At 35.8% G+C, this 27,359-nt stretch overlaps 1 protein-coding gene across 2 annotated transcripts in view; it reads right to left on the bottom strand.

Moving 5' to 3' along the window:
* The window catches only part of Zbbx (zinc finger B-box domain containing), an 87,563-nt gene that overhangs the window by 34,901 nt on the left and 25,303 nt on the right, over positions 1-27,359 (bottom strand). Inside the window, exons 5-10 of one of the 2 annotated variants that reach the window (XM_028786770.1) lie at positions 24,352-24,501; positions 18,733-18,907; positions 9,622-9,757; positions 1,886-1,995; positions 1,442-1,542; positions 199-278 (exon numbers count right to left, since the gene is read on the bottom strand). In XM_028786770.1, the coding sequence (XP_028642603.1) occupies positions 199-278; positions 1,442-1,542; positions 1,886-1,995; positions 9,622-9,757; positions 18,733-18,907; positions 24,352-24,501 (752 nt within the window). The remainder of the gene's footprint in view (positions 1-198; positions 279-1,441; positions 1,543-1,885; positions 1,996-9,621; positions 9,758-18,732; positions 18,908-24,351; positions 24,502-27,359) is intronic. The other variant, XM_028786771.1, reaches the window with a different exon arrangement.

Raw genomic sequence — 27,359 nt, 5'->3', positions numbered from 1 at the left:
GAGAACTTTCCATCTATAAAAATGGATGATATGTGCATGGTTGGACTTTAGTTTTCTTATTATTACTTTTGGCTACACTATATATCAGATCTACCCTATTGCCTAGTGTGCATGAAAATGCTCTTCCATCCTACCCACAGCCTAGCCTGTTGTAATTGGTGTTTTTAATAGAAACAAGGGGAATGGGAAAGAACTTACCTTAGTTGACTCTCTGAGTCAGCCAATTCAACTCTGTAAGGCACAGCATTCCCTGGGTCTTCAAATTCTCCTCCTTGAGTCTTATTAAATGCATGTTACATAATGTTAATGTGTTCAATAAATACATTAAACAGTAGCCAGTTAATTGGAGGTGATATATATGTATATATATTTATATATTTATATATTTACATATATTTACATATATATTTTTTTCATTCATTCTATGGTTTATTGCTATAAATGACTCTCTAGTTATATCATACTTGTTCCAGGGAGACTAAATTCACCTGCTTCTCCTTGAGCTAATTTAGTGTTTTAGTCAATTTTTATAATGGTCACATTTGTAACTAATAATAGCAATTTATGTAACAACTGTCAATCCTAGTAGATTAGTGACTATCACATTTCTAGTTTTCTTATTGTCATGTCTCCAACTTATACCAAGAATAAAAATTCTATTGAATGGTGTGTGTGGGGATGTGTGTGTGTGTGTGTGTGTGTGTGTGTGTGTGTGTGTGTGTAACTAATATCTGCCACTATTTACATGACAAATAAAGCATTGATAGAAGAAAGAAAAAGCCGTAGCAGCTACCAATCCAGTGGCCATAGAAGATGTAAGAGATGTGATCTGCATTCTCATCATTTCTAAAACAGCAATGTAAAATGTCAGAATGTTTTGAAGAAAATGGTAATTCAACAATTAGGTAACTAGGAAGCCAAAGGCAGGGACTGGATCACATCTGAGTCACTTGGTCTGAGCTCTGCTTAGCTATCTCTGGTTCCATTATAACTTTCAGGGCTGTGCTGACATTATTATAAAAGCTCTAAAATTATAAATAATACATTTTCCTTTAAAGAAAAATAATATTAATGTAATTCCAGAAATTACCTTTTACACCTACATATATTTAAATAAGATACTATCTAATAAAACTGATCCATTTATGAAAGTGCGAAAGAATAAAGAACTATAGAGGCACAAAAACCATACTATGTGAGCTAATATAGCAGAATGCTAACACTTCTTCCTAGATGCATGCCTCTGAAAACTGGCAATATTAAGTTAGCATGCATTCTCTAATTAAATACATATTTTCTATTTATTGACAAGTTGTAATCCAAACATGAATTTCTTCTTAAATTCTGATTGTTTTTAAAAAAATCTAATGACAAAAACAGGAGCCCATCACTATTACAAATTTTCTATGGTAAAACATTGGAATGATCATTATATACTTACACCATCAAGTTCTACTATTGTTAGAGATGGTGGAGGTCTCTCTATATTCAATTTTTCTGCTGGCATAAAAAGGGGTGGGGATTTTACTTTGATCTCCTCAACTAGAAAATAAAATTGGAAAATAATATTACCAAAGAACATGTCTGATAATTTACTGTCTAGATATAATTACCAACAATGAAAGAACAGTTTTTATGGATCTATACAAAGATAGAAACACTGTAGATTTCTTCAGCTCAAACAATACACACATTTTATTGCATTTATCATTTACATGAAGCTATTTAAATTAAAGTAAGGTAGTATAGTAAATAAAAGAAACTAGGGTTTCATGGTCTATCTCAGAATAATACATAGACAAAAACTAAAAGCATATGTTGATTACTGCTTCGTTATAGATTTTAAATAGTAAGTATTAAAAGATCTAATCAAAACTCAACTGACCATCACTATCAGACTCATTTTCCATCTGAGTGCACTGTGCCTCTGCAGTAGCTTCATGTGGACATGTGAATGTATTTGGTAGCATGGTACGAAGTTGTTCCTGTGGAGTTCTATAAAACAACAAAGATGCAATTAAAAAAGAAAATTATCTTAATTGAACATTCCCAGACAAGATGTTTTACTTACCAGGTGAGAGAGAATACAAAATTAATGCTGAAATTTTGACTGTAATATTAACTCACAGGTTACGGTGATTAATGCAATTTTAATGTGATGAAGGTTTTTTTTAAATCAGTTCCACATTGCATAAGAAGTTTTTCAACTGCATACTGTATTTGCTTAAGGTGAAGACCAATGTCATGATTAAAGTCAGTATTCTCTCAAAACCCACATGGAATCCAAAGAACATGCCATGCTGTTGACAAGGCTAATTTACAAGTGAATGTTTTATCTCACACACTTAGCACTGTATTTTGATGAGTTCTAAGACAAACCGAAGGCATTTATCTAAAATTTCAATACATTGGTGGAGTGGTAAAATAGAATCCCATTATAAGAATGTAATATGTTACGTCTATGGCATCTATTACTTAATTAGATTCAAGAGTGGATGCAGCATACTTCAAATGTATGAAGATTGGGAGTGCTGAGATTTCAAGAGTGTGTATTTAATTCTGGGGAGGATCACAGATTTGTGAGGAGAGTGTTCATTTTTGAGCTCTAACATGTCCAGGAGTGTAGGCGAATACGTATGAAGTAATTTCAGGCAGGAATCTAAATCTTAGGCCAGAACAGAGAAGTAATTTCAGGCAGGAACCTAAATTTTAGGCTAGAACAAGGAAGTAGCCTTCAGAAATGAAAATGACTTTGGGCTAGGACAGGGAACTTGGCTCAGATATTTTGGTCATCCCAATAAGCCCGTAGAAACAGTGATCATTGAAGTGTTCACAGAATTTTGTTTATTGCCTTGCTTGTTCTTTGACTATTTGTGTTTATTGTCTTGCTTTTTCCTTGACTATTTGCATCTATTGTATTGCTAGTCCCTCAACCTAGAACTGACCTGAATACTTGCATGTAATTCAAATGATATAAAAGCAAACAGGAAGAGGAGGGATGGGATAGAGGTTTCTAGGGAGGGAAAATGGGGAAAGAGGATGACATCTGAATTGTAAATAAATAAAATATCCAAAAATAGAAAAGAAAAGAATATTAAGTAATATAAAAGATCAAAGGGAAACTGGCATTTGGCCATCAGAAACTGCTACCTAGTCTGTATTAATTTATTGTGTTAATAACCCTCCACATATGTACATAAGTACAAATAAGGAATCATCCAAATAATTCCGGAAGCAAAACATCTTTAATTGATTATTTTCATCTTTATTTTTATAAGTAAATGCTTATAGAATTCTGATAGCAGGATTGAAGTGTAGGGATCATACATACATATTTATGCTATATTTAACACAGGAAAACTTGTACCAACAAAGTATAATTGATTTGCCTATGAATAAGCTACCTATCTATGAAGGTATTTATTTCATTTATGAAGTTCTGACCACATAAGTAAATGTGAAAACACCTTCTACAATAGTAGTTGCTTCTCATTTTCTTGTCTTTGAAATATTTTCATTCAGTGTCTTTCTGTGCATGTGTGTATACATGTTTGCATGTGTGTGTTGTATAAACACAAGCATCTGTATGCTCATGTGTATGCAGATGGGTGTCATTCATTGCTAATGATATCTTAACTGCCCTCCACTTTACTGTACAGTCATCACTGGTCTTGACCTTGCCAAATATAGGCTAGCTTGTCTAACAATGAATCCCAAAGACCTGATCATGTCTGCCTTCCTGCCACTAGGATTATAAGTATTTGCTACTAGGCACAAGCATTTTTTATGTGAGTTCTAAGGATTAATTTTAGGTTCTCATGGTTGTAACACAGATTATTTTATTGATCCTTCATACTCCATCTTACTGACATAAATCCATTTAAATATAACATAAATCCATCCGGGAGCTTATGCCTGTTCTTATTTTGTCTAATGGACATAGAATTTGTCTGCTTTCTAAACACAGATCTCTCTATCTGTAGATTAATGCAGCTGTCAATCCTCATTCAAAACCCTTTGAATAGTAAACAACTAAAACAGAGACTCAAAAATGATCAAAATGTAGACAATACATCTGTGAAGACCTCATGCATAAGTGGAATATCTACAAGATGCCCATTCTGAAGTCTAAGGGGACAACATGAAGCAGAGCCAGAATTTAGGGACAACTAGGAAGAAATAACATATTCTGAGCAATACAGGATCATTATATACATAAAAACTTAACATCTGTGGTTGTTTACAAAACACTGTACAAGACTAGTCAATCTGTTACTTAGGAAGGGGAATGGTAAGAGAAAGAAGGACAAGAGAAACTATTGGATGTTGGTGGCTGCTTGGGGAAGATAAGTTGGTTTTATTGAGGGAGATGGCCTCTGGTAGGTTGACTATGCTCCAGTAGATGGCCCCACACCCATGATCATTGGGACATTAATAATTAAAAAGAAAAGAGGAAGGATAAAACATTTTCTTGAATAACTCCAATTTTTAAATGAAAGAGAATGACTAAATCATCAGTGGAACAACAAAGTAGAATTATGACTAGGCTCAGAAAGTAGTTGCAAACAGAATAAGACTCACAAGGAATATTATCTTTGAGGCTTTCTCAAAGATGAAATCGGCTCACTCAAAAAAATGGAGAGAGAGAGAGAGAGAGAGGGAGAGAGAGAGAGAGAGAGAGAGAGAGAGAGAGAGAGAGAGAGAGAGAACAAAGCATGGGCCTGTGATCATTGTTTGCCTGCAGGATAGTTTTTCTAGAATCTTATTCTTCAAAGTGTGCATCAAAGACAGGCATCATAGCATCCATGTCACTTAGGAGACGCTGGTACTATAGAAACTATACTTAGAGTAAGCCTACTTTGTCAAGATTGTCATTTCCTCCCATCCTCTAGAAAACTGGAAGGAACAATGAAGTGTAGACATCTCAGTGATGTAATAAATTGAGCTTACACAATCCCAAGTCAAAAACTCTATAAACCTAGGTATTGATAAAATTGTCAATGAAGAAAACACATCCTCATCTGTAATGTTGGCTTCATATTGAAAGTTTGATTTTTGAACAAATTACAAAACCATGAATCTGATCACAGGTCTTCATGGCCTAAAATTAGAAATAAAAGCAATAAAGAAAACAAAAAAGGAGGCAATCCTGGTAATACAAAACCTAGGAAAGAGAACAAGAACTATGGAGTCAAGCATCTCCAACAGAATATAATACATGGAAGACAGAATCTCAAGCATAAAAGACAGAATAAAAGAAATTGATACTTTGGTCAAAGACAGATTATTTTCTTTTCTTTTTTTTTTTTTTTTGGTTTTTTCAAGACAGGGTTTCTCTGTGTAGTCCTGGCTGTCCTGGAACTCACTCTGTAGACCAGGCTGGCCTCGAACTCAGAAATCCGCCTGCCTCTGCCTCCCAAGTGCTGGGATTAAAGGTGTGCGCCAACACCACCCGGCTGACAGATTATTTTCTAAATAGACACCACTTACCAAAGTTAAATCAAGATCAGGTAAATTATCGAAATATTCTTATATTTCCTAAGATAATAGAAGTAGACATTTAAAGTCTCTCAATCAGAAAAAAGCCCAGGGCCAGACAATTGCAGTGCAGAAATCTATCAGGCTTTCAAAGAGGAGGTATTACCAACACTTTTCAAACTATGCCACAAAATAGAAAGAGAAAATACACTGCCAATCTCATTCTATAAAGCCACAGCCACCCTGATACCTAACCCATAGAAAAACTTAAGAAAACAAGGAATATCAGATAAATTTCTCTTTTGATTATTTATGCAAAATACACAATAAAAATGTGCAAATTGAATTCAGGAACACATAAAAAAAATCATCTTCTATGATGAATAAAGTAGGCTTTTTCCCAGGAATGCAGGGATAGTTCAATATACAAAAGGTCATCAACATAAATCCACCATATAAACAAACTGAAAGAAAAAAATCACATGATCATCTCATTAGATGCTGAAAAAAGTCTTTGACAAATCCAACACTACTTTATGTACAAAGTATTAGAGAGATCAGGGACATAAGTCTCATGCCTAAACATAATAAAAGCAATATACACCAAGCCAATAGCTAACATCAAATTAAATGAAGAGAAAATTAAAACAAATCTACCAAAATCAGGAACAAGACAAGGATGCACAGTATCTCATCTATTCAACACTGTGCTTGAATTTCTAGCTAGAACAACTAAGACTAGACAACCAAAGGAAATCAAAGGAATACAAATTGGAAATGAAGAAGCCAAAGTATCACTATTCACAGATGATAGGACAGTGTTTGTAAATGACCCTAAAAATTCTACCAGAGGACTTCTACAGCTGATAAATACCTTCAGTAAAGTGGATGGATACAAAACTAACTAAAACAAAACAACACAAAACAAAACAGCAGACCTCCTTCATACAAATATAAATGGGCCAAGGAAAAAATTAGGGAAACAACATACTTGACAATAGCCACAAATAATATAAGGTATCTTTGCATAACTCTAACCAAGCAAGTGAAAGACCTGTATGACAAGAACTTCAAGTCCCTGAAGAAAGAAACTGAGGATGATATCAGGATATGTGATGATTTCTCATGCGCACACACACACACACACACACACACACACACACACATATATATATATATATATATATATATATATATATATATATATAATTAGCATAGTGAAAACAGCCATCTTATCCAAAGTAATCTACATGCTATGCAATTCCCATCAACATTCCAGCACAATTCTATACAGAGCTTGAAACAATTCCCAACTTCATATGGAAAAACAGAGAACTCAGGCTAGCTAAAACAATCCTGAACAATAAAAGAACTTCTGAAGGTATTACTATCCTTGACCTCAATCTGTAATATAGAGAAATAATAATAAAACTGCATAGTATTGTTACAAGTACAGAGAAGTTGATTAAAAAGTATAATCAAGGACCCTAAAAGAAAATTACAGACCCAAGGGCACTTGATTTCTGACAAAGAAGGCAAAACCATCCTATGGAAAAGAGAAAGCATCTTCAACAAATGGTACTGGTCTAATTGGATGTCTGAATATAGAAGAATGATACTAGATACCTATCTCTCATCCTGCACAAAATTCAAGTCCAAGGGGATTAAAGACATCAACATAAACCCAGATACACTAAATCTATAGAACAAAAACTGGGAAATACCCTAAAACTAATGGATACAGCAGAAAACTTCCTGAATAGAATAACAATGGATCAGACTCTTAAGATCAATAATTGTTAAGTGGGATCTTAGAAACTGGATGGTTCTATAAGGCAAAGGACACTATCAATAAGACAAAACAGCATCCTACAAATTGAGAAAGGCTCTTCACCAACTCTAAATCTGACAGAAGGCTAATAAACAACTTAAGAAATTAGACACCAAGAATATAAACAACCCAATTTAAATATGGGGTACATAGCTAAACAGAATTCTAAACATAGGAATCTCAAATGAGCAAGAAGCACTTGATGTCCATAGTCATCAGGGGAATAAAAATTAAAACAACCCTGAGATTCCATCTTACACCAATCAGTATGCTAAGATCAAGAACCCAAGTGACAGCATATGTTGGCAAGAATGTGGAGTAAGGGGAACACTCCTCCAATGCTGGTGCAAGTGCAAACTTGTACAATCACTTTGGAAATCAATTTGGTGGCTTTTCAGAAAGTTGGCAATAATTCTACTGCAAGAACCAACTATACCACTCCTGAGCATATACCCAAAAGGCATTCCACCATCTCACAAAGACACTTGCTCAACTATGTTCATAGCAGCTTTGTTAGTAATAGAAACTGGAAACATCTTAGATGTCCCTCATCTGAAGAATGGATAAAGAAAATGTGGTACATCTACACAATAGAATACTATTCAGCTATTAAAAAAAAAAGACATCCTAAATTTTGCTGACAAATGGATGGAATTTGAGATTATCATCCCTAGTGAAGTAACCCAGCTCCAGAAAGACAGAGTATTGAATGTCGTAGCTTACATGTAGACTTGTTCAAAAGTGTGCCACAACAATGTTACAATCCACAGACCCAAAGAAACCGGAAATAAAGATGTCCCATGTCAGGATTAGTGAACCATACTCTGAAGGGGAAACTAAATAGTGATCAGAGATGGATGAAGAAAGGGAACTAGGTCGAAGAGGTGAGGAGGGAAACCGTGATCTGATGTTGGGGGATGAATGGCACAAGAGGGTTTGGAATGAGAATGGAAATCTGCTGTGGCCATTTCCCTTGACTATCTGGAGGTCTGGGACAGGACAGAGTACTGGGAGTTCGTGGAGGTGACCCTAGCTTAGATTCCTACCAGAGTGGGAAATAGAGACTGAAGTGGCCACCCCCTGTACCCAGCAGGTAGAACTTTGAAATGAGGGAGGGGGACAGCAATCCACCCACAAAATCTTCAACCAGAAATTTATAGGGATAAAGATTGAACTGCCACTGAGCAAACAGCCAACCAGTGACTGGACTGCTCCTTCTAGAGACCCATGCCATGTGAGAGAGTCAACCTTTGATACTATTAATGATAACATACTATGCTTACAGACAGGAACATAGCATAACTGTCTACCGAGTGTCTTCATCAGCAGAAGATGGAGGCAGATGCAGAGACCCACAGCTAAGCATCAGACAGAGCTTTGGGAGTCTTGTGGAAGGTTGGGAAACAGAAGTGAGGAACTCCATGGGATTAAGGATACCAGAAGTAGACCCACAGAGTCAACAAAGTTGGGACCATGGGGGTTGTCAGAGCCTGGTCACCGCAAGCAAGGAGCATTCAGAAGCTAAACCTAGATATCATATACATTTGTAGTAGATATGCAGCTTTGTCTTCATGTGGGTTCCCTAATAAGTGGGGCAGGAGCTAGTTGTCTTTGGCTCTGTTCTCTGACATTGAATTACCTTTCCCCTTACATGGAGTGCCTGGTTAGGCCTCAGTGGGACAGGATGTGCCTGGGACTAGATGATCAGGGTAAGGTGGTACCCAAATCCGGTTTGCCTTCTCTGAGAATGGCAGGAAGCAATGAGGGGGGAGTGATATGTAAGGGTAGGACTGGAGAGAGAGGAGAGGGCTATGTTCGGGATGTAAAATGAATTAAAAAAAATAATCAAATAAAAAAGTTTAAAAAATAAAAATGAACTGATTAGAATTAATTAAAGTATAAAATTAAGAATCTAATTTTAAACTAATCTAATTTTTAAAATGTTTTAATTTAATAAATTTGTAAAATAAAACCTTAAATATCTATACTAAAATACAGCAAAGCCACTTTAAAGTAAATCTTTGTTTACTACATACTTTTGTTATTATTCTTAAATGCCATACTTAATTTTTGTCTTTCCCGAGGAACACTTCATTTTATATTTCTCAAGATTAAAATACACCATATATGTGTTTATATAGCTGTAAGTAATTAAAATTGTTGCTAATATAGTCAAAGTTTCATAAGAATTTAAAATTGCTTTAAAATTAGTCATACAAATATGAGATATAATTACAAAACTTACTGACAAAATGAAGTAAAAACAACTTTTATTTCCTAAGAAATAGTAATATTAAAATTCTACTGAATACCTTCTGTACTTTTTAAGCCATAATTTTTCCACATACGACAGACTGTCTTCTGTGAATTCGATATTAACTGGTTCTGTCCAAATTTTCAAGTTAGTTTGTACTTCACATTCTTCCACCGAGTCTACAAAAATAAACACTACACATAATTAATGTAGCTATGTCTATGAAATATTATATCTTTTCTTTAGATAAAGAAGAGTGCTAATTGTTTATAGAGTGTAGTTCTTTGACATTTATCACTGTAAGTGTAATTATTACTATGTTATGATATATGATATTAATACAATACCAAGTATATAATGTATAATTGTAAAGGTTTTTCAAAACTAGTTTTAAAAAATGATTCTGTGGATAATTTCTTTAAAATCTTTTGAAATAAAATGATTTTATGAGTCAAAAGCTTTCCACATGCAACATTATCTTAAATGAGAAAGGTAAATACAGAGTCCTTGTATGTTCCATACACCCAACACACACATACACATTAAAGGTGTATATTATAGTCATTTCTAATATTTACACATTATAAGGAATAGAAAATAAATAGTTGCCAGGCAGTGGTGGCGCACGCCTTTAATCCCAGCACTTGGGAGGCAGAGGCAGGCAGATTTCTGAGTTTGAGGCCAGCCTGGTCTACAGAGTGAGTTCCAGGACAGCCGGGGCTACACAGAGAAACCCTGTCTTGAAAAACCAAAAAAAAAGAAAAAAAAAAGAAAGAAAGAGTTAAATTGGTGGCTTAGTATATTACCTGTTAGTAACCTGCCAACTCACATTTATTTCCCCAAGAATTCCAGATCACCTCCTTTCTATTTTTCTTTTAGAGTCTGTTCTTGGGTAATATTTGGTTACTCGTTCACTTGTAGCCACTCACAATCCGCAGCTATGCCTAAACCTCCAATGTCCTCATTTTTCAGTCTGTCATGTCAAGATAGACTCCAATATTAAGCTGGGTGTAGCATCTAACATGTACTTCCTCCCAGCTAAGGTCATGATCCCACATTACTAGGTAATGAAAATTCTCTAAATGTGCCCCATAAAGTGTGGTTTAAAAATAAAATAAATAAATAGTTTATAGTGAATTTTATTTCATTTATGATGAGAATATTAACCAACATGAACTTTTGCCTTTTTACTCCTAATTGCTATTTCTTAAGCACCACAAACTAAAATAACTACTCAGAACTATTTTAAAGTGATCAAGCTCTGGGCTAAAGGAAATCTATGAATCCAGGAGTGGTAGCCATCCTCACATCCAGATATTGCCCTCTATCTAGATTTCAAACACCACCAGACTAGAATCTTCCAAGAAAAATAAGAAAAAAAGGAGTAAAGCTTAAAAAAAAATTTAAGCTATTCTAACACCATGCTGGTCCTAACTTTATACTGCCAACTTTACTGATTACCATTCCGCAACAGCCAAATGCCAACAGCTAAATAAACCAATGGAAGGACTCAGTTCCCATCTGCCCAAGAGTACTGTAATATTGAGGAAAAGAGCAGAAATTTGGAGTGTAGCAAACATCTATCTACTGCGCAAAAGAAGAGAAAGAGTTGAGGTTATGAGTGTGAACTGTGACTATGACTATGATGGGAGGGACAGGAGGTGAACTGAAGCCTAAGAATTGGAGCAAAAGAGCTGAGAGATGGAAGAAAGGAGGGGCGATTAGGTTTGTTTTCTTTTTGTTATTTTTTTTTCAGAGAAGGAAAGTACTGTACTTGGGTACTATACTTGATGCTAAAATCTGGATAAAGTTGTAAAAAGTAGAGCTAAAACAAGTAACCTGTGTTTCATTTTTCTCCATTCACCAATGACACAATCTCACAAAATAAAGCTCTTCATGTACATAAGGAGGTATTATTTCCTCTTATATAAATAGATAGTCTCCAAAGCCCTCAAAAGTCCACAAAATATGACAGCTAAGGCCATTTCATTATTAAAAATCATTTGACAGAGACATGTCTGCTCCTGACAACACCCATTATTTGGTTCAAAGAAGATTTGAACATGTTTACCTGCAGGCAAGGTTGCTTTCATGGCAGGGCAGCCACTGCAGAAATTACCCATTTCATCTACAAACAATACTATCCAAAAAAAAAAAAAAAAAGATGTTTTACAGAATAGTCAACTACTGACTTTGCCGAGACAGGGTCAGCAGTCCTTCAAATTTCTGCTTTGTAGGTCTATCAGATGACCCAAGGCCAAAAGGCTATAGACTGAAGCTACAACATTTTGAAGAATGAAGGACTGTCCAGGTAGTCAGCTATCTCTACAAATTGGTTAAGATGCAAACGATATGCTTTGTGCTTCTTATATTTTCAAGTAATATTTAGTCATTCTAGAATTTCTAATGGGGTTGAAGACTAGTTTTAGTCTCATAATCAAACTCAAGTTGTTTAACATAGAGTTTATGGAGTAGATGATATGGTTTTCAAATAATGTTACAGACTAAAATTATAAACATAATACAGTAATAGAATCTTAATTCTTTCAGTTAGGAAATATGGTAGAAAAAGACAAGAGTCATTATAACTTCTCTTTTTGATTCTCTGTTCCACAAGATCTAAAACTTGAGGCAAGGCAGCTTGTCCCATCAGGGGTATAGGTAAACAAAGGTGGGTTGGGAACATATGTCCAATAAAGCTTCCCAGTCACCATTGTCAGGGCACTCAGCAAGCTCACAGATCCGCATCATTCTTTGTCCATGCATCAGCATGTCTCACCTGTCCCTCTGGCAGCCACCATGCTCCTACAGCATCCTACAATCCTGGGCATCCAGCCTCCTCTGGGTTTTGGGGGATTTGGTGCAGAGCTGGTGCCCTAGGACTGTTCTGGGCACCTTACCAACCTAAGACAGAAGTGCATTGCTTTTGACAATGCATATTCCATAATGGGTAAGGAGGGCATTCTTGACAGAATGACCTAAGACAGTCTTGCTAAAGAAATAAAAAAGGGGGAGAGGCAGAGAGCCTTTTTGGCTGCTTGTCAAGAATATGACATGGGCCAAGGACAAGGAAATGGGCTGCTTGGCAGAAATATGACACTGGCCAAGGACAAGGAAGTAGGCTTCAGGCAGGAATCTGATATTAGGCTACAACAAAGAAGTAATTTCAGGCAGGAATCTAAATCTTAGGCCTGAACAAATAAGTAATTTCAGGGAGGAATCTAAATTTGAGGCTAGAACTAGGAAGTAGGTTTCAGACATGAAAATGACTTTGAGCTAGGACAAAGAATTTGGCTCAGATATTTTGGTCATCCTGGTAAGCCCTTAGAAACAGTGATCACAGGAGTGTTCATGGAATTTTATTGCCTTACTTGTTCTTTGACTATTTGTGTTTATTGTCTTGCTTGTTCCTTGACTATTTACATCTATTGTATTGCAAGTTCCTCAATGTAGAACTGACCTTAATACTTGCAAGTATTAAAAAATGTATAAAAGCAAAAAGTAGGAGGAGGGATGGGATAGAGGTTTTCTAGGAAGGGGAAATGAGGAAAGGTGATGGCATATGAAATGTAAATAAATATCGAATAAAAAAAGGAAATATGGTAGAATACTTTGGCTAATTCAAAAATTGATAGACTAGAAGTCATTTGTACCTCATACTGTGTATTTTACTCCCTTGTTATTGCTTTGTTCCATTTATATAGGGGAGAAGAAATTTTATTTTAAGACAGAAGAGGTGAGGTGTAGAGGGGGTGTTGTTTCCTTGTTTAGTTCTTGATTTTGTCAATAAAAAAGGCACAGGCCAATTGCTAAAGTAAAATGATGAGACTTCTGGAGCCCAAGAGAAGGGAAGGGATGCAAGGAGAGGAGAATTGAGTCCAGGCTTTGGAATGAGGAGGAAGCTACAATTATATAGGTCTTGAGACACCTAGAATTTGTAGCCTCCACGAGCATGGACCTAGGAGGTTGGAAGGAGCTAGGTGATAGGATTAGGACAGGGGAAATTCCTTGCTCAGTTAGAAGCAGCTAAGCTATCTTCAGTTATCTGGCTAGTTTTAAAATAATAAAACTGACTATTGTTTTCTATCTAAGGTGGGCAGGAGGGCAGCTGGGGCAGATGTTGGCAGCTTGACAAAGCTAACCTGAAGGGGCTGGGAGAGCGATCACAGCTCCCAGGAAGGATGGCCATCTTACATTGGCAGAGATGAGTAAGACTGGTGGCTGATGATCTCAAAGCCTAGACAGGAGCTCGGGCAGAACTCCTAAGAAGGCAAAAGCATGAATTTTTAAAATTACATGCAACATTCATGTGCTTCTCTGAGTCTTTGATAACTGATCCTAATAGCAAACACCTAACTGCTAGGAGAAGAATCTTCAGTAAACATTCACCAAGGTATACTTCAGAATACTTTGATCATCAACTGAAGGGCATAAAGATGCATGAGCTGTGGCATCCAGACAGAGAGACCTCATGAGGTATCAATAGGGCTTTATTTACCATATTGCTTCTGGCTCAGCAACCTTCTCTTCATAGAATTTGGGTGAGATTCTCTACCACTCATTCTTTTGAGAACATGGGCAATTTTCTTAACATATAGTACAACATCCTAAAGTAAATTGATGCCTGAAGAATCTGAGAAACACGCAGGAGACCAGAGTAGAGGAAAACAAGTGAGCCAATAGGAGAATGTCAGCAGGGAGGTCAGAAGAAGAGATTTGGCTCACATATTGGCCTCTGGCCAGCAAAAGCACCTAACATTCACACTGAAGAAAAGAAGTTTCTGGTTGACTAAAATGAATTAAGGTAGAAATCAGTGATAAAAGATATATGGAAAACTGTGAGATTTAAAGCATAGTGCTCTGCTAAATGGCCATGGAATACAAGGATGCTTAATGTAATTTATAATAAAATGTGCATATATTAAGCATAGTACTTATCTCCATTATTTGAGCAAAATCTTAAATGTTTGAAAGTATTAAGTTTTGGTGATAATGGAATCAACAGAAAACTCTTACACATCAGATGAAGTATAAAATGTTGCAGATGGAGTATAAAATGTTGAAAATACTTTTCTTAATAGTTAAACTTTATCTAGTTTAGTTGAAGACACGTATTCCTGACAAACCAGCTAATTTGCTCTCAAGTAATGACATCCTTGGAAATGTGTACAGGGCATACTTCAAGACCTACACAAAAAACTTACAGTAGTATTGTTTGACATGCTCAAAATGAAAATACAGTAAAAAGAAAAATCAACATTTAAACTGAGAAATAGTGGCACATTCACATAATAAAAGCTCAGCAAACATTGAAAGTAGGTAAATAACAACCATATCCATTTTTGTGCATGAATCCCAGATAAATACTGGGTGATACAGATATAAAATAATATAAGTAACATAATGCCATACACACACACACACACACATACACACACACATGAAATACTTGCACAATAAAACATTATATTTTGAATAAAATTCAGGGAAACCAAAGGAATTAAAAAAGATGAAACACAGGTTAGTGAGACCCTGGAGAAGCTGGGAAAAAAAGAGAGCAGTCATATGAAATGAGGGAATCATTGATGCATATTAATTTTTCCTCCATGAGCAGTATAAAATTCACAATCCTTCTTTTATATCCATTTTATGATAGAATATAAAAGCTAACATGAAATTAAAATATTTATAACCACATGTATTACTAATAACATGTTTAATTTTCTATGAACAATCAAAATTAAATGTCAATAATAGCTCTTATGACTATTTCTACACAGAAGTTTCATTGTGAGGAAGAATGAGAATAAGGTATAAAAACAATCACTCCACACAAAACATTGCTATTTTTGTTTCCAAACATCCATTGGATTATCATAGCATCTTTCCCCAACTTCCCACTCTAAATGCACCTTAGTCTTTGCTGGAACATTACAGCAGAACTGAAAATTAAAATAACACAGAAAATAAAAACATTTTCTCTTTCAAAACTCTCAGTTAAATATATTTGTTTCTCCAAATTCTATAAAGCCATATATAATTCCTGGGATTCCAATTCCTCTATGAAAACAATATTAGACAGAAGAGTCTGCCTAGTGCCACGATGCATCTGTGGGTTCCAAATCAGTCTTATCTTTGTGGTACAGCAATGGCAGAATTACTTCTGTAACTGTACTCAAACAAAGTCAGAGAAGTGACCCTTCTCTCACTTCAGTGATGACAAGCTCCAAAACATCAGAGAGTAGTTTGTTCTTTCTGTTATAGTGGAAACATGACAGGAGTTTCATAGATCATAGCAGCAGCCTGAAGGAAAAATACCCAAATTCATGAGGTACTGTCTCCTAACAAGGATCATGTTGTACCTGTGTCAACTGTTGCAGGAAAAAATTAAGATAGGAATTTCTATAAAATATAGCACATGGTAAGAGTAATGAGTTCCATCAATATAGCTGCACTTATCTCAAAGTGAAATGAGACAATTATTTTCTGAGGGTAGTTTGGTAATAAATAAGGATTACATAGGGCATATACTATAGGCAGAATAAAGAAATAAAAAATCTGTATCTGAAATATGTATTTTCCCATTAGAATAAATCACTGTGGCTTTCATGATAATAAAATAAATGTTCACTATAATCATTCTGTGTGTCACCAAATTACCCTAATGATGTCCATCTAATGGCCAAATACTGGCTATTGGTAGATAGAAGGAAACCAAGATGTTGCAGTCTTCACAATGCTACAAAGCCCGAAAGATAGTGTAATTAGATGGTGAAGGAACATCCTAGCCCTGACTTCCTTCAATGATAAACAGTAATGTTTAAGTGAAATAAACGCTTTCTACTCCAACTTACTTTTGGTCACAGTGTTTCATCACAGCAATAGTAACCCTAAAACGACCTCAATGTGAACAGATCTCATACAGCTCATAGAGAAAAACCATGAATTATACCCTTTTTTAAATTATTATTATATCTAGTGACAGAAATAGAAAAAAAAAACTGCATTCACTGAGTCTAGCATTCCTCCACTAGAGCTAGTAGTCAAAATGTGACATGTTGTTTCTCTATCACTGAAATTGTGTTTATGAATATAAGGTTTTATTGCAGCACAATAACTCATTAATGCATGTGTTATCTCTGACCTTTTTCATACTCTATTTAGAAGACTAGCTACATGAACTTGTTTACAGTAAATGTTAATCAAGTTCTGTAGTAGATCAAGAGTATCTCTTCAGCTATAAATGCTGTGTTACCTTTTCAGTTAAAAATACAGCATCTAAAAAGCAACTGTGGTTAGCTTGATAAACTTTATGACAGTCTGAATGCTGGATTTTGCACTGAATCAGGATTGATGACAACATGTTCATAATTCCAAAAAATGGTTATTTCAGTCATTTCATTTTAGGATATAAATGATTAGGAAAGGGAGAGGAAATTCTAGGATCATCTACTTATGTTCTAACCTATGGATTTTTATACCACCTCTAAGACTTGCAGTATAAGATGCTTTCAATATTTATGTCAAAGGAAATAAGTCACTATTGGATCCATATTTTCAATGCACCCAATATGAGAAAGAATTAAAACAAGGCTTCATCTTTCACTTCATGTGAAATAAACCAGTATAGACTCAAAGTTGGGATTTAACAATGTTTCTGATGTTCTGAGCATTGTCTTTTGTTTCACTGCATGTCCTGGTTAAGTTCTGCTCACATTGTGGTTGGTTTAGGGTTACTATTTCTGCAATGAAGCACTATGACGAAAAATAAGTTGTAGTGGAAAGTGTTTATTTCACTTACACTTTACCGTTTATCATTGAAGGGAGTCAGGACAAGAATACAAAGAGGACAGGAACCTGGAAGCAGGATCTGGTCAAGAGGCCCTGAAGGAATGCTGCTGAGTGGTCTGTCCCTTGTGGCTTGCTCAGCCATCATATAGAACCACCTTACAGGAAGTCCCATTCACAATAGGCTGGGCTTTCCTACATCAATTACTAATTTAAAAACAGCCGCTTAGTCTTGGTCTACAGGCCAATCTAATGGAAGCATTTGCTCAACTTAGGTTTTGTTCCTCTCAAATGATTATAGTTTGCATCAAATCGACGCAAAAACTTGCCATCACAGTTTATATGAATACATCTTAAAGAAACTCATTATTTCATATTTGAACTAAAACCTGAGACTAAAAATTTGCAGAGAAATAGCTTTTGTAAATGAAAAAAGTACAGCAAGCAGAGTTTGATTCTTCCTATGAGGTTCAGTGTGGTCATACATTCAACCTTCAAATTAAGGTTTAAAGTTTACATGCAAATACTTGTTCTTCCACCGTTATTACCTATGGTGCTATTTTGGAGGCAGTGCAGTTTGGGAGATTGAGGCCTCAACAGAAGACATAATTCTCAGGGAGGCATGCTGTGTGGTTTATACCAGCACCAACTTCCTGTCTTGGGTCTCATGCCTATAATGTAAGAAATGAGGAGTCCAGCCATCTGCTCCTGCTACTTTGGAGCCACCTGCTGCTGTATTTCTCCTACCATGATGGGTTGTATTGTCTCCAACTGTGACACAAAATAAATTCTCCCTTAGGTTGCTTTTGTTGGATATTTGTCCACACTGAAAAGAAACTTACTGATCTAAGGCATATAATATATATTATATATTATAATATATAATAATATATTAATAATAATATTATATAGTATAACATAATATAATATATTATATATTATTTTATAGCATTGTATATTATAATATGTAATATGTACATATCATATATTATATATTTAAGGATATATATATATCCTTTTGCTTACCTGTCTCATATTTTCTGCCAACCTGATACAATTCAACAGTAGAACTCAAATTAAATACTATTATAACCACTGTTTTATTGTTGGAAAAGAAAAGTTTAGACCTCAGTGTTTCACTCATCCCATGATCTGAATTTACATAAAAAAACAAGATATATATCCCGCCCATGATCAGCTTCATCTTTTATAAATATTAAACAACTCACCACTGACTGCCTATTGTGTGCACAAAGCTTCCCTGAGAAACTGTAGCAAATTGTTCCTTATTGGTTTTAAGCATTGCATTTGTACTGTCAGGAGTGGAAAGAAATGAAAACACATTTATTTTTTTAAATGATTATTTAAAAAATATCCATACCTGGTTTTTTAGCATGAACTTCCTCCTCCTTGTTTTCCTCCTGATGCCCAGCTCTCCATTGTGTTAAGGCTTCTCGGAAGGACTGGGCAGATGCTTCTTCATCAAAAGGCATTTCCCACATGGCCTTGTACCTTGGTTTTCCACCTTCCCCTCCTTCTGTGGCTGTAGTTTCTACCTAACCAGTCAAAAATGTAGTAGCAAAGACTTGTTTATTAAATTTCCTTCATCTTACAAGGACATGAAAAAAAGATGCATTTAACTCTGAAGGATATATTTTTATATAACATGCATTTAAATGCTCTATCATTTTCTTTAAAACTCTATTGGCAGTTATAAATTATCTGCTCAGAAGTGAACACTATAAGAGCCTGTAAATCTGACCACTTTCTTCATGTTATCCCTGCGCCTCCCCTCTATAGATGCTCTGGTTATGTATATATTATCCAGACTTTTTCCTTCCCCAATCCTTTGCTACTTGCAACCATCCAACATTACAGCAGTTGTCTGTTAGGAGATAGAGTCTCCTTCTCTATATAGCCAAGACTGGTCTCAACCTTGAGATGCATCTGCTTTGGACTCCCGAATTAAGGGATTATAGACAGGAAATCACATCAGTTGACATGAGTATCAATGAACATGTGTGTGTTTTTATGTGTTCTAATATAAACCTCATGCTGTCAGTGTGTCTACAACCTTTTGAGTGTCTAAAATACCAAGTTTCCATTGGCATCTCCAAAGCTTCTGAAGGACTTCTCCTTCCTTGTCCTACACTCTCACCCCCACTTCTCCTTATCATTCACTGTTCCAGCTAACCTTAGGATCTTGAAGAATAGAGACCTATTATGTACATTTTCTCATTGGGACTTTACACTAGTTATGAGTACTTTGCATAGATTTTCAAAGTCTTTTTGCTCATATGAGCCATTTAATGTCTTCAATATCACCTTCCTATACAGTTCTCTACTGGGAATGGTAATAATGACTAACTCCTTTGAGACCCCTTTCCTGTTTGCTTGCTTGTTTGTTGTTTTCTCTTTAAGATTATTTCTGAAACAGTTTACAGAGCCCATAGAATAAATCTTGTGTAAATACTATTTTATACCATTTCATTAGTACATGGTTACAGTATAGTAGCTTCCCTTAACAAGTAAGCAAAATGGTCAATGAGTTTCATCAAAGTGTAGAAAGCAATGCATCCCAAAGTACTGGTTCTTTGAGAAAATCAGTAACATTCAAAAAACCCTTAGATAAATTAACTAAAAAAAGAGAGAGAGAGAGTGAAGATCCAAGTTAATATAATGGTAATGAAAAGGGGAGACATAACAACAGACACCGAGGATATTCAGAGATAAGGACATGTTTTAAAAACCAGCACTTTGCCAAATTAAAATATCTGAAATAAATGGATAATTTTCTTGATGTATACAAACTTGTAGTTAAATGAAGACCATATGAGTGATTTCAACAGACTCATAATCTCCAGCTAAATAAAGGCAGCAATTAAAAGCTTCATAACAACAAGAAACCCAGGCCAAATTGATTAAACAGAGAATTCTATCAGACATTGAATGAAGAATTAATACTAATACTGATTTTCCTTATGAACATGGATACAAAATTCCTCAAAAAAAATACTTGCAGAACAAGTAAAAATCAATCAAGTCATCAAGGATACCTCAAGAGAACCTATAGAGTAAACTTATCTGGGCCTATAGAAGCTCACAGAAACTGAACCATCAACCAAAAAACATACATGAGTTGGACCTAGATCCCCTACATATATGTAGTAGTTGCATAACTTAGTCTGTGGGTCCCCGGTTCCAGAGGGTGTCCCACTATGATCTCCCTGCTGAGGACAGAGTGGGAGCAGGGAGGGTCTGCTACCATCTCCGCCGCAGCCTTTGCCAGCTTCTCCACTGTCGCCACTCGGTCACTCCCAAGTGCTGCACCTGTCTCTCAGCGCTGAGCCCGCCTGGACTGGGCCAATAGGAAGCAGGCTAGCTGGCAAAGAAGCAGCTTGGTGCCCCAGAAAGGTTCCAGGAGAGCAGATCTCTCCCCAAGTGTTACAGTTCTAGTGTTACAGCTCTTGTGACAGAAACTCTAGGACACCCGGATGAATCTCGAACACCCCTTTACTTCTCCAGAATAGAGCCCTTATATACAGTTTCAGGGTGGGTTAGGGTCTGGCAGCAGATAATGCCTATTGGCTTGGTCTGAGAGGTTGGAGATACCTCATCTACATGTAGGATAGCCTGAGGCACTGTTCCTCATGACTGATGGTCATAGACCTCTCTTTGGGAGGGGTTGTGGAGGGCCGAAGCTGAATGAAAAGAACCAGGGACTGGGGGCAAAAGCCAAACACCTGCCATCCAGATAATGGTCTGGGTCCAAGACTTGCTCAACCACGTACCCAGCTGCTTCTCCCAGTCCAGCACCCCACATTAGTCTCCATGTAGATTCCGTTACAACTGGAGTGGGGGTTGTCTCTGACTCTATTGTCTATCCTTGGATCCCTTTCCCCTAGCTGGGTTGCCTTGTCAGGAATTGGAAGAGGATGAACTTAGTCCTGTTGTGACTTGATGTTTTGGGTAGTAATTCTATCCAATTCTTCACAGAAATTGAAAGAACAGTTTTCAGTTTCATATGGAAACAGCCACAAAAAAAGGAAAACCAAGGATGCAAAAACAATGAATCAATCAAACAAACAAATAAACAAAACAAAACCAAAAAGAACCTGAGTAATAAAAGAACTCCTAGAAGAATTACCACCCAAGATCTCTCAAGCTGTACTGATGAGGTACAGTAATCAAACCATTATGATAATAGCAGAAAACATACAAGCTGGTTTTTAGATTAAACTGATGACATGGTAATTTTATATACCTAGGACTCCTGATTTTTTCTTTTTTTTTTTCTTCTTTTTACAAAGGAGCTAGAAACATACACTGGAGAAAAGACTAAATCTTCCTAAGTGGTGTTGGTAAAAGTGGATGGCTACATGTGTAAGACTTTAAATAGACCCATATTTATTACTATGCACAAAACTTACCCTAATAGACCAAGAACCTCAAATCTGATAGAAGAGAATATCAGGAAAAGTGTTAAGTTCATTGGTACAGACTCTCTGAACAAGACACTAATAGTGCAGGGCATTAATATCAAGAATCTTTAAATGAAAACTAATAACAATGAAAAAATTTTGCTGCAAAAATAACAAACAAAAAATGCTGTCACTCAGACAAATAGGCAGGCTAAAGAATAAGAAAGGCTTTTTATCAATCATACATCCTAGAGAAGGTCAATATCTAAATTCTATAAAGAATTTTAAAAGTTGGACATCAAGAAAAATAATAACCTATACTAATAGGGTTCTATTTAATAGAGAACTCTCAAATGATGAAACACAAAAAATGGCTGAGAAAAACTTTAAGTGTTAAACATCCTGAGTCATCATGGGAATGCAAACCCAAAATACTCAGAGATTTCATCTTATAAAAGAAGATTAAAATCAATACAAGTGACAGTTCATTCTAGTGACGATGTGGGAAAAAGGGAACATGTATCCATTGCTGCTGAGAGTGTAAATTTGTACAGATACTATGGAAATCAGTGTAGCATTTTCTTAGGAAGATAAGAATAAATCTACCTCAAGATCCAGTTATAACACCCTTGGACATAACCCTAACTATGCTTCATTCTACAATTGAGACCATGTTCATTGCTGCTTTACTCAAAACAGTTTGGAAACAGTCTAGATGTCTATCAATAGATAAATAAATAATGAACATGATGTACATTTATGCTAAGGCAATGGAAAATTATAAAGCTGTTAAAATAATGAATCATTAAACTCACAGATAAATGAATGTAGTTAGAAAAAAATGTATTTTGAGATAACCAAGACCCCAGATGACAAATATTGCATATATTCTCTTACAGGTGGATAATATCATTTAAGCCATAAATAACCATTCTAGTGTCTATTTAACTACAGAGGATAGTTATTGAGCAAAGGACTAGGGACAAGGAAGGAAATCCTAAAGTATAAAAAAATAGAATGCAGTTTTAGGAAATAGGAGGCCTCTGGAAATAGAGCATTAAATAGAAAGTAGAGGGGAAAGAAGGGGAAAGTTAGTTAACAAGAGGGGCCATTTGAGAAGTTCTGTGGAAACCTAAAACAGTAGAAGCTTCTTAAAATTTATACATTCATCAATAAACTGTAAATGGAAACTCCAAATAACAGGGGAAAGAAGACCCGAGCTGGTTCTCTCTTGCTCCCAAGTGAAACCTCCTAGGGCTGGGAGACTGTTTGTCAAGAGGGCTTCATGGAAAATCCCAAACAACTCAGGGTACTGTCAAATCTATTGGTAGTTCTGCACAAACTTCTTCTGTTAGATATTATCATTTCCATCCAATTTCCATTTCCAAAGACATATTGCCTTGATTCCCAATTCTTAACTTTTTCTTCTTTTGATCTTCTCTGCTTGTCTGTTTACTTTGTTTTATTCTGATATTTCTTTTATTGGCCTGTATATTCTCTAGGGTAGGGGAGAAAAAAAAGCTATGAAATTTTGTGTGATGGGAGACGTAGAGGATCTGGGGGAGATGATCATGGGAGATTAGTCATCAGAATATATTGTAATTCATCCAGTGATGGCCCAGAGTACATTTTCTGTAGGTCTATGAAAAAAATACATGAAAATCTTCCTATTTTCTGGATATATTCAAGCCTAGCTTCCATGCAAAAAACAATCATGCTGGAATTGAACACTTATTTACATACTCAAAGCTCAAGGGACTTCAGTTCAACCCACATTTAATCATCAAGTAACAAAGCTTTGGGGTTAGCCAAGTAACTAAATCAGTGAGCTACTACAGAAAGACCAGTACCACATGGAAGAAAGAGGATTATAACATAGATCATAATGTGGAATTTGTTTCTTGCTAAAGAGTCAATAGAAGAGGATACTTTCCCTGCAAACTTCCCACTTTGGGAAGGTTTTTTTTTTTTTGTTTCTTCCTCACTTCTCCTCCATAAATCTACCACATTCATTCTATAAAAGAAAATAACCCATATGAATGTTCTACATGTATCTATACACACATATGTGCATACACACCTATGTATATACGTGTATGTGTGCAGATAAAAGTTTATGTAGTGCATTATGTGATCAATAGTTAATCTAAATAACTGTCAGATTTTGATATCCATTTCCATTTTTACACTGCCAAAATTGTCTGTCACCTAAACTTTTATATTTTAACCATTTAGAAATTTTAACTAATAAAAGGTTGTTATGTTGCATCCCGGATTTTACCTGAATGTTTCTCTCCAACATTCATACAATACCTGACATGGTCAAAGGCTCAAAAGTCATATTGTCAAAAAAAAGTTTCACCAACATTTTTTTTCACTGAAAGAACAATTTTCAGTGGAATCAAAGTAATCTTAGAATTATTTTTATAGTCTAAATATATTGAATTACTAAAGCAATTAAATATTAACTAACAACATGATAAAATAATCTCCCCAAATGAGCATCTCTGGTAAAAGATATCAACGGCAGTCACCACACGTAAGACAGGAAATATCCTCCTTTGTCTTCCTCAGTTTACCTCAGGGCTGTTCTGAAGAAGGGGGGCTTTGGGTTTCTGCTGACTTTTACTTGATGCTTCTGCAGGCTTGTTCCCTTCATTGGGTGGATTTACTTCCCTTATAAATTGATGAGCAGCATCTAATACGTTGGATAAGATTTGAGATTTTGGCTATTAAAAAAAAAGAGAAAATACTGTCAAGAATCTTAATATCGGAGTCTCTGTAATTTATAAAAACAAGTACGATTTAAGTATTGTATGACTCATTAAATTTAATATAATTTATATACAGTTATCTATTACTTATTTTTCATATCATAATATAATTATATTTCCCTCTTCCCATTCCCCCTTTCAAACTTTCCCAGATGTCACCACATATTGCTTTTGTTTTCTTTTAAATTCATTATTCTTTTTCATTTAATGTTTACATGAATACAAGCATATATATATATATATATATATTTCTAAATATAGCCTGCTCAGTCTTTGTAATATTACTTGCATGCATGTTTTCAAGGCTGGAAATTTGGTATTAGATAACCAACTGATGTGCTTCTTTCTCTTTTTTATTTTTATTAATTTTTTTTTGTTTGGTTTTTTCGAGACAAGGTTTCTCTGTGTAGCCCTAGCTGTCCTGGAACTCACTCTGTAGACCAGGCTAGCCTCAAACTCTCGAACTCAGAAATCTGCCTGCCTCTGCCTCCCAAGTCCTGGGATTAAAGGCGTGCGCCACCACCGCCCAGCTTATATTTATTAATTTTTATTTATTCTTTATTATTTTTTGACAATCTAGACTTTATCCCCTTCCTGGTCCACCCTTTGTTCCACATCCCACACCCCCTTTCCCTCATCTCCAAGAGAACGTCTCCACCTCCCCAGCACACCAGACCTCTCCACTCCCTGGGGACACAAGTCACTTGAGAGTTAGGTGCATTTTTTCTGACTGAGTCCAGACCTGTATATGTCTGCTGTATATGTGTTGGGGCCTCATATCAGCTAGTGTATGCTGCCTAGTTGGGGGCTCAGTTTCTGAGAGATCCCGGGGTTCCAGGTTAGTTGAGACTGCTGGTCTTCTTATAGGGTAATCATCCCCCTCTGCTTGTTCCAGCTTTTCCCTAATTCAACCACAAGGGTCACCATTTTCTATCCATTGGGTTGGTATAAATATTTGCATCTGATTCTTTCAGCTGCTTCTTGAAGCCTTTCAGGAAGCAGCCATGATAGGCCTCTGTTTGAGCATACTCGGGTAAGACCAAAGTCCCTGGAAAGTATGCAGCAGATGTGCAGCTCAGTCTCCATGTGGATCTCTCAAGAACTGGAGTGGGCTATCCCTAAAACAATTACCTGTCTGTGGAATCCATTTACCTATGTGGGATGCCTTGTCTGGCCTCAATGGGAGAGGTTGTGCCTAAGCTGCAGAGACTTGATGTGTCAGGGTGGAGGGACACATAGGAAGACTCCATCCTCTCAGAGAAGGAGAGGGAGGGTGGGGAGAGGGACTCAATGAGGGGTACTTCAAGGTGGAGACAGCGATGAGATGTAAAATGAGTAAATTAATTAATTAATGGAGAAAATAAATTGTCTGTGTCTCCTTAGGGCATATCTCTGGTCAGGGTAACATTGAGAAGGCCTAGTCTCTGAGGGGTCACCTACCAGCAAGTAGGCTACTCTGTCCCATGACACTACCAAATTCTGGATCTAAATTTAAACTAGTTTTCAAACGGAAAGCACAGGTCTCCAGAAGCTCTCTAAGAAACTTAGTGTCAGCAACACAAAAACATGAATCTCACTTATCAGAAAATATCCAGAGGAAGTGTACAGCAGGGTTCAGAAGTTACAATTTTTTTCTTATCTTCTGCCATGGCAGTATTTCTATTTAAAATTTTTCATCTAGTAAACAATTTAAATAGCTAAAATTACATTAGAATTTCTCAGATATGACCTTTTGCAAATCTATTAAGATGCATTGTCATCTGAAATGGTAATAAATCAGTGATTACAAAATCTAGAAGTGTTATTTCACACTGAATTTATAGACTACTCATGAAAACATAACTGTGTTCTTTACACAAAAATATTGGTGCTGCACTGTGCACAGACCTGTGAGAGCCACTACCCCCTCCATGGTTACCTAACCTCTGCAGTCTTTGTTTAAATAGACATTCAATCCACTGCTAAAAATCAGCCTGAAAGTAGTGACTGTATTTTAGTCATTAATTTTATTCAAGTAATTGAACAAAGGCCTGATTTTAAATTGTCCAGAATAAAGGTCTGTGGATTTCAAAAGCACTCAAATTGTTTGACATGTGTATAATATTGATAGCATCAAACGTATAGTAAATTTCATATAGTAAATATCAGAAGTATAGATACCCAAATAATGCCAAGAAACCTGATTCTTACTCTAGTATGAATCCAGCTATCAATGTTCTAATAGCTTTTATATCATCCATACGTAACATTTTTAAATGCAATTTATGACAGAATTATATTTTGAAGTTAATTTATGATTATAAATTAGTCTTGTCTTTTAGAAGATGGTAAATTTTACACAGGCCTGTCTGCTAGGGTCTCTGGGAAATGACCAAGGGAAACTTGGAGAACAGCTGTAAATTACCTTGAAATGAACCTATTCAAGTTAGTGAAATGCCTGTGAAATGAAAACTTTAAAATACTGAAGAAAGACATTGATTAAGATTCTTCATTCTAGAACACAGGAAGATGCCTTATGATAACAAATTGGCAGTACGAATATTATGAAAATGTTATAAAACCACAAATGTTTGATTCAATGAAATCCCTACAAAAGTTTAAATGATAGCCATCACAGAGATTAAAAACATTTTTCTTTAGTGGTCATATGAAAGCTCAAAATACCCAGGAAGCCAAAGCATCCTAACCTACACAGTGTTTGATATCACATCATATTCCAAAGTCATTGTACCAAGAACATCATGGTTCTTGGCATAAACAATGATGCATAGAATACAATAGATGAGCTATAAGTAAATCCACACAGCTCCAGC

The sequence above is a fragment of the Grammomys surdaster genome, unplaced genomic scaffold, assembly GCF_004785775.1.
Source record: "Grammomys surdaster isolate TR1022 unplaced genomic scaffold, NIH_TR_1.0 125580, whole genome shotgun sequence".
Classification (NCBI taxonomy): domain Eukaryota; kingdom Metazoa; phylum Chordata; class Mammalia; order Rodentia; family Muridae; genus Grammomys; species Grammomys surdaster.
This window is presented reverse-complemented; position numbering and strand designations above follow the sequence as displayed.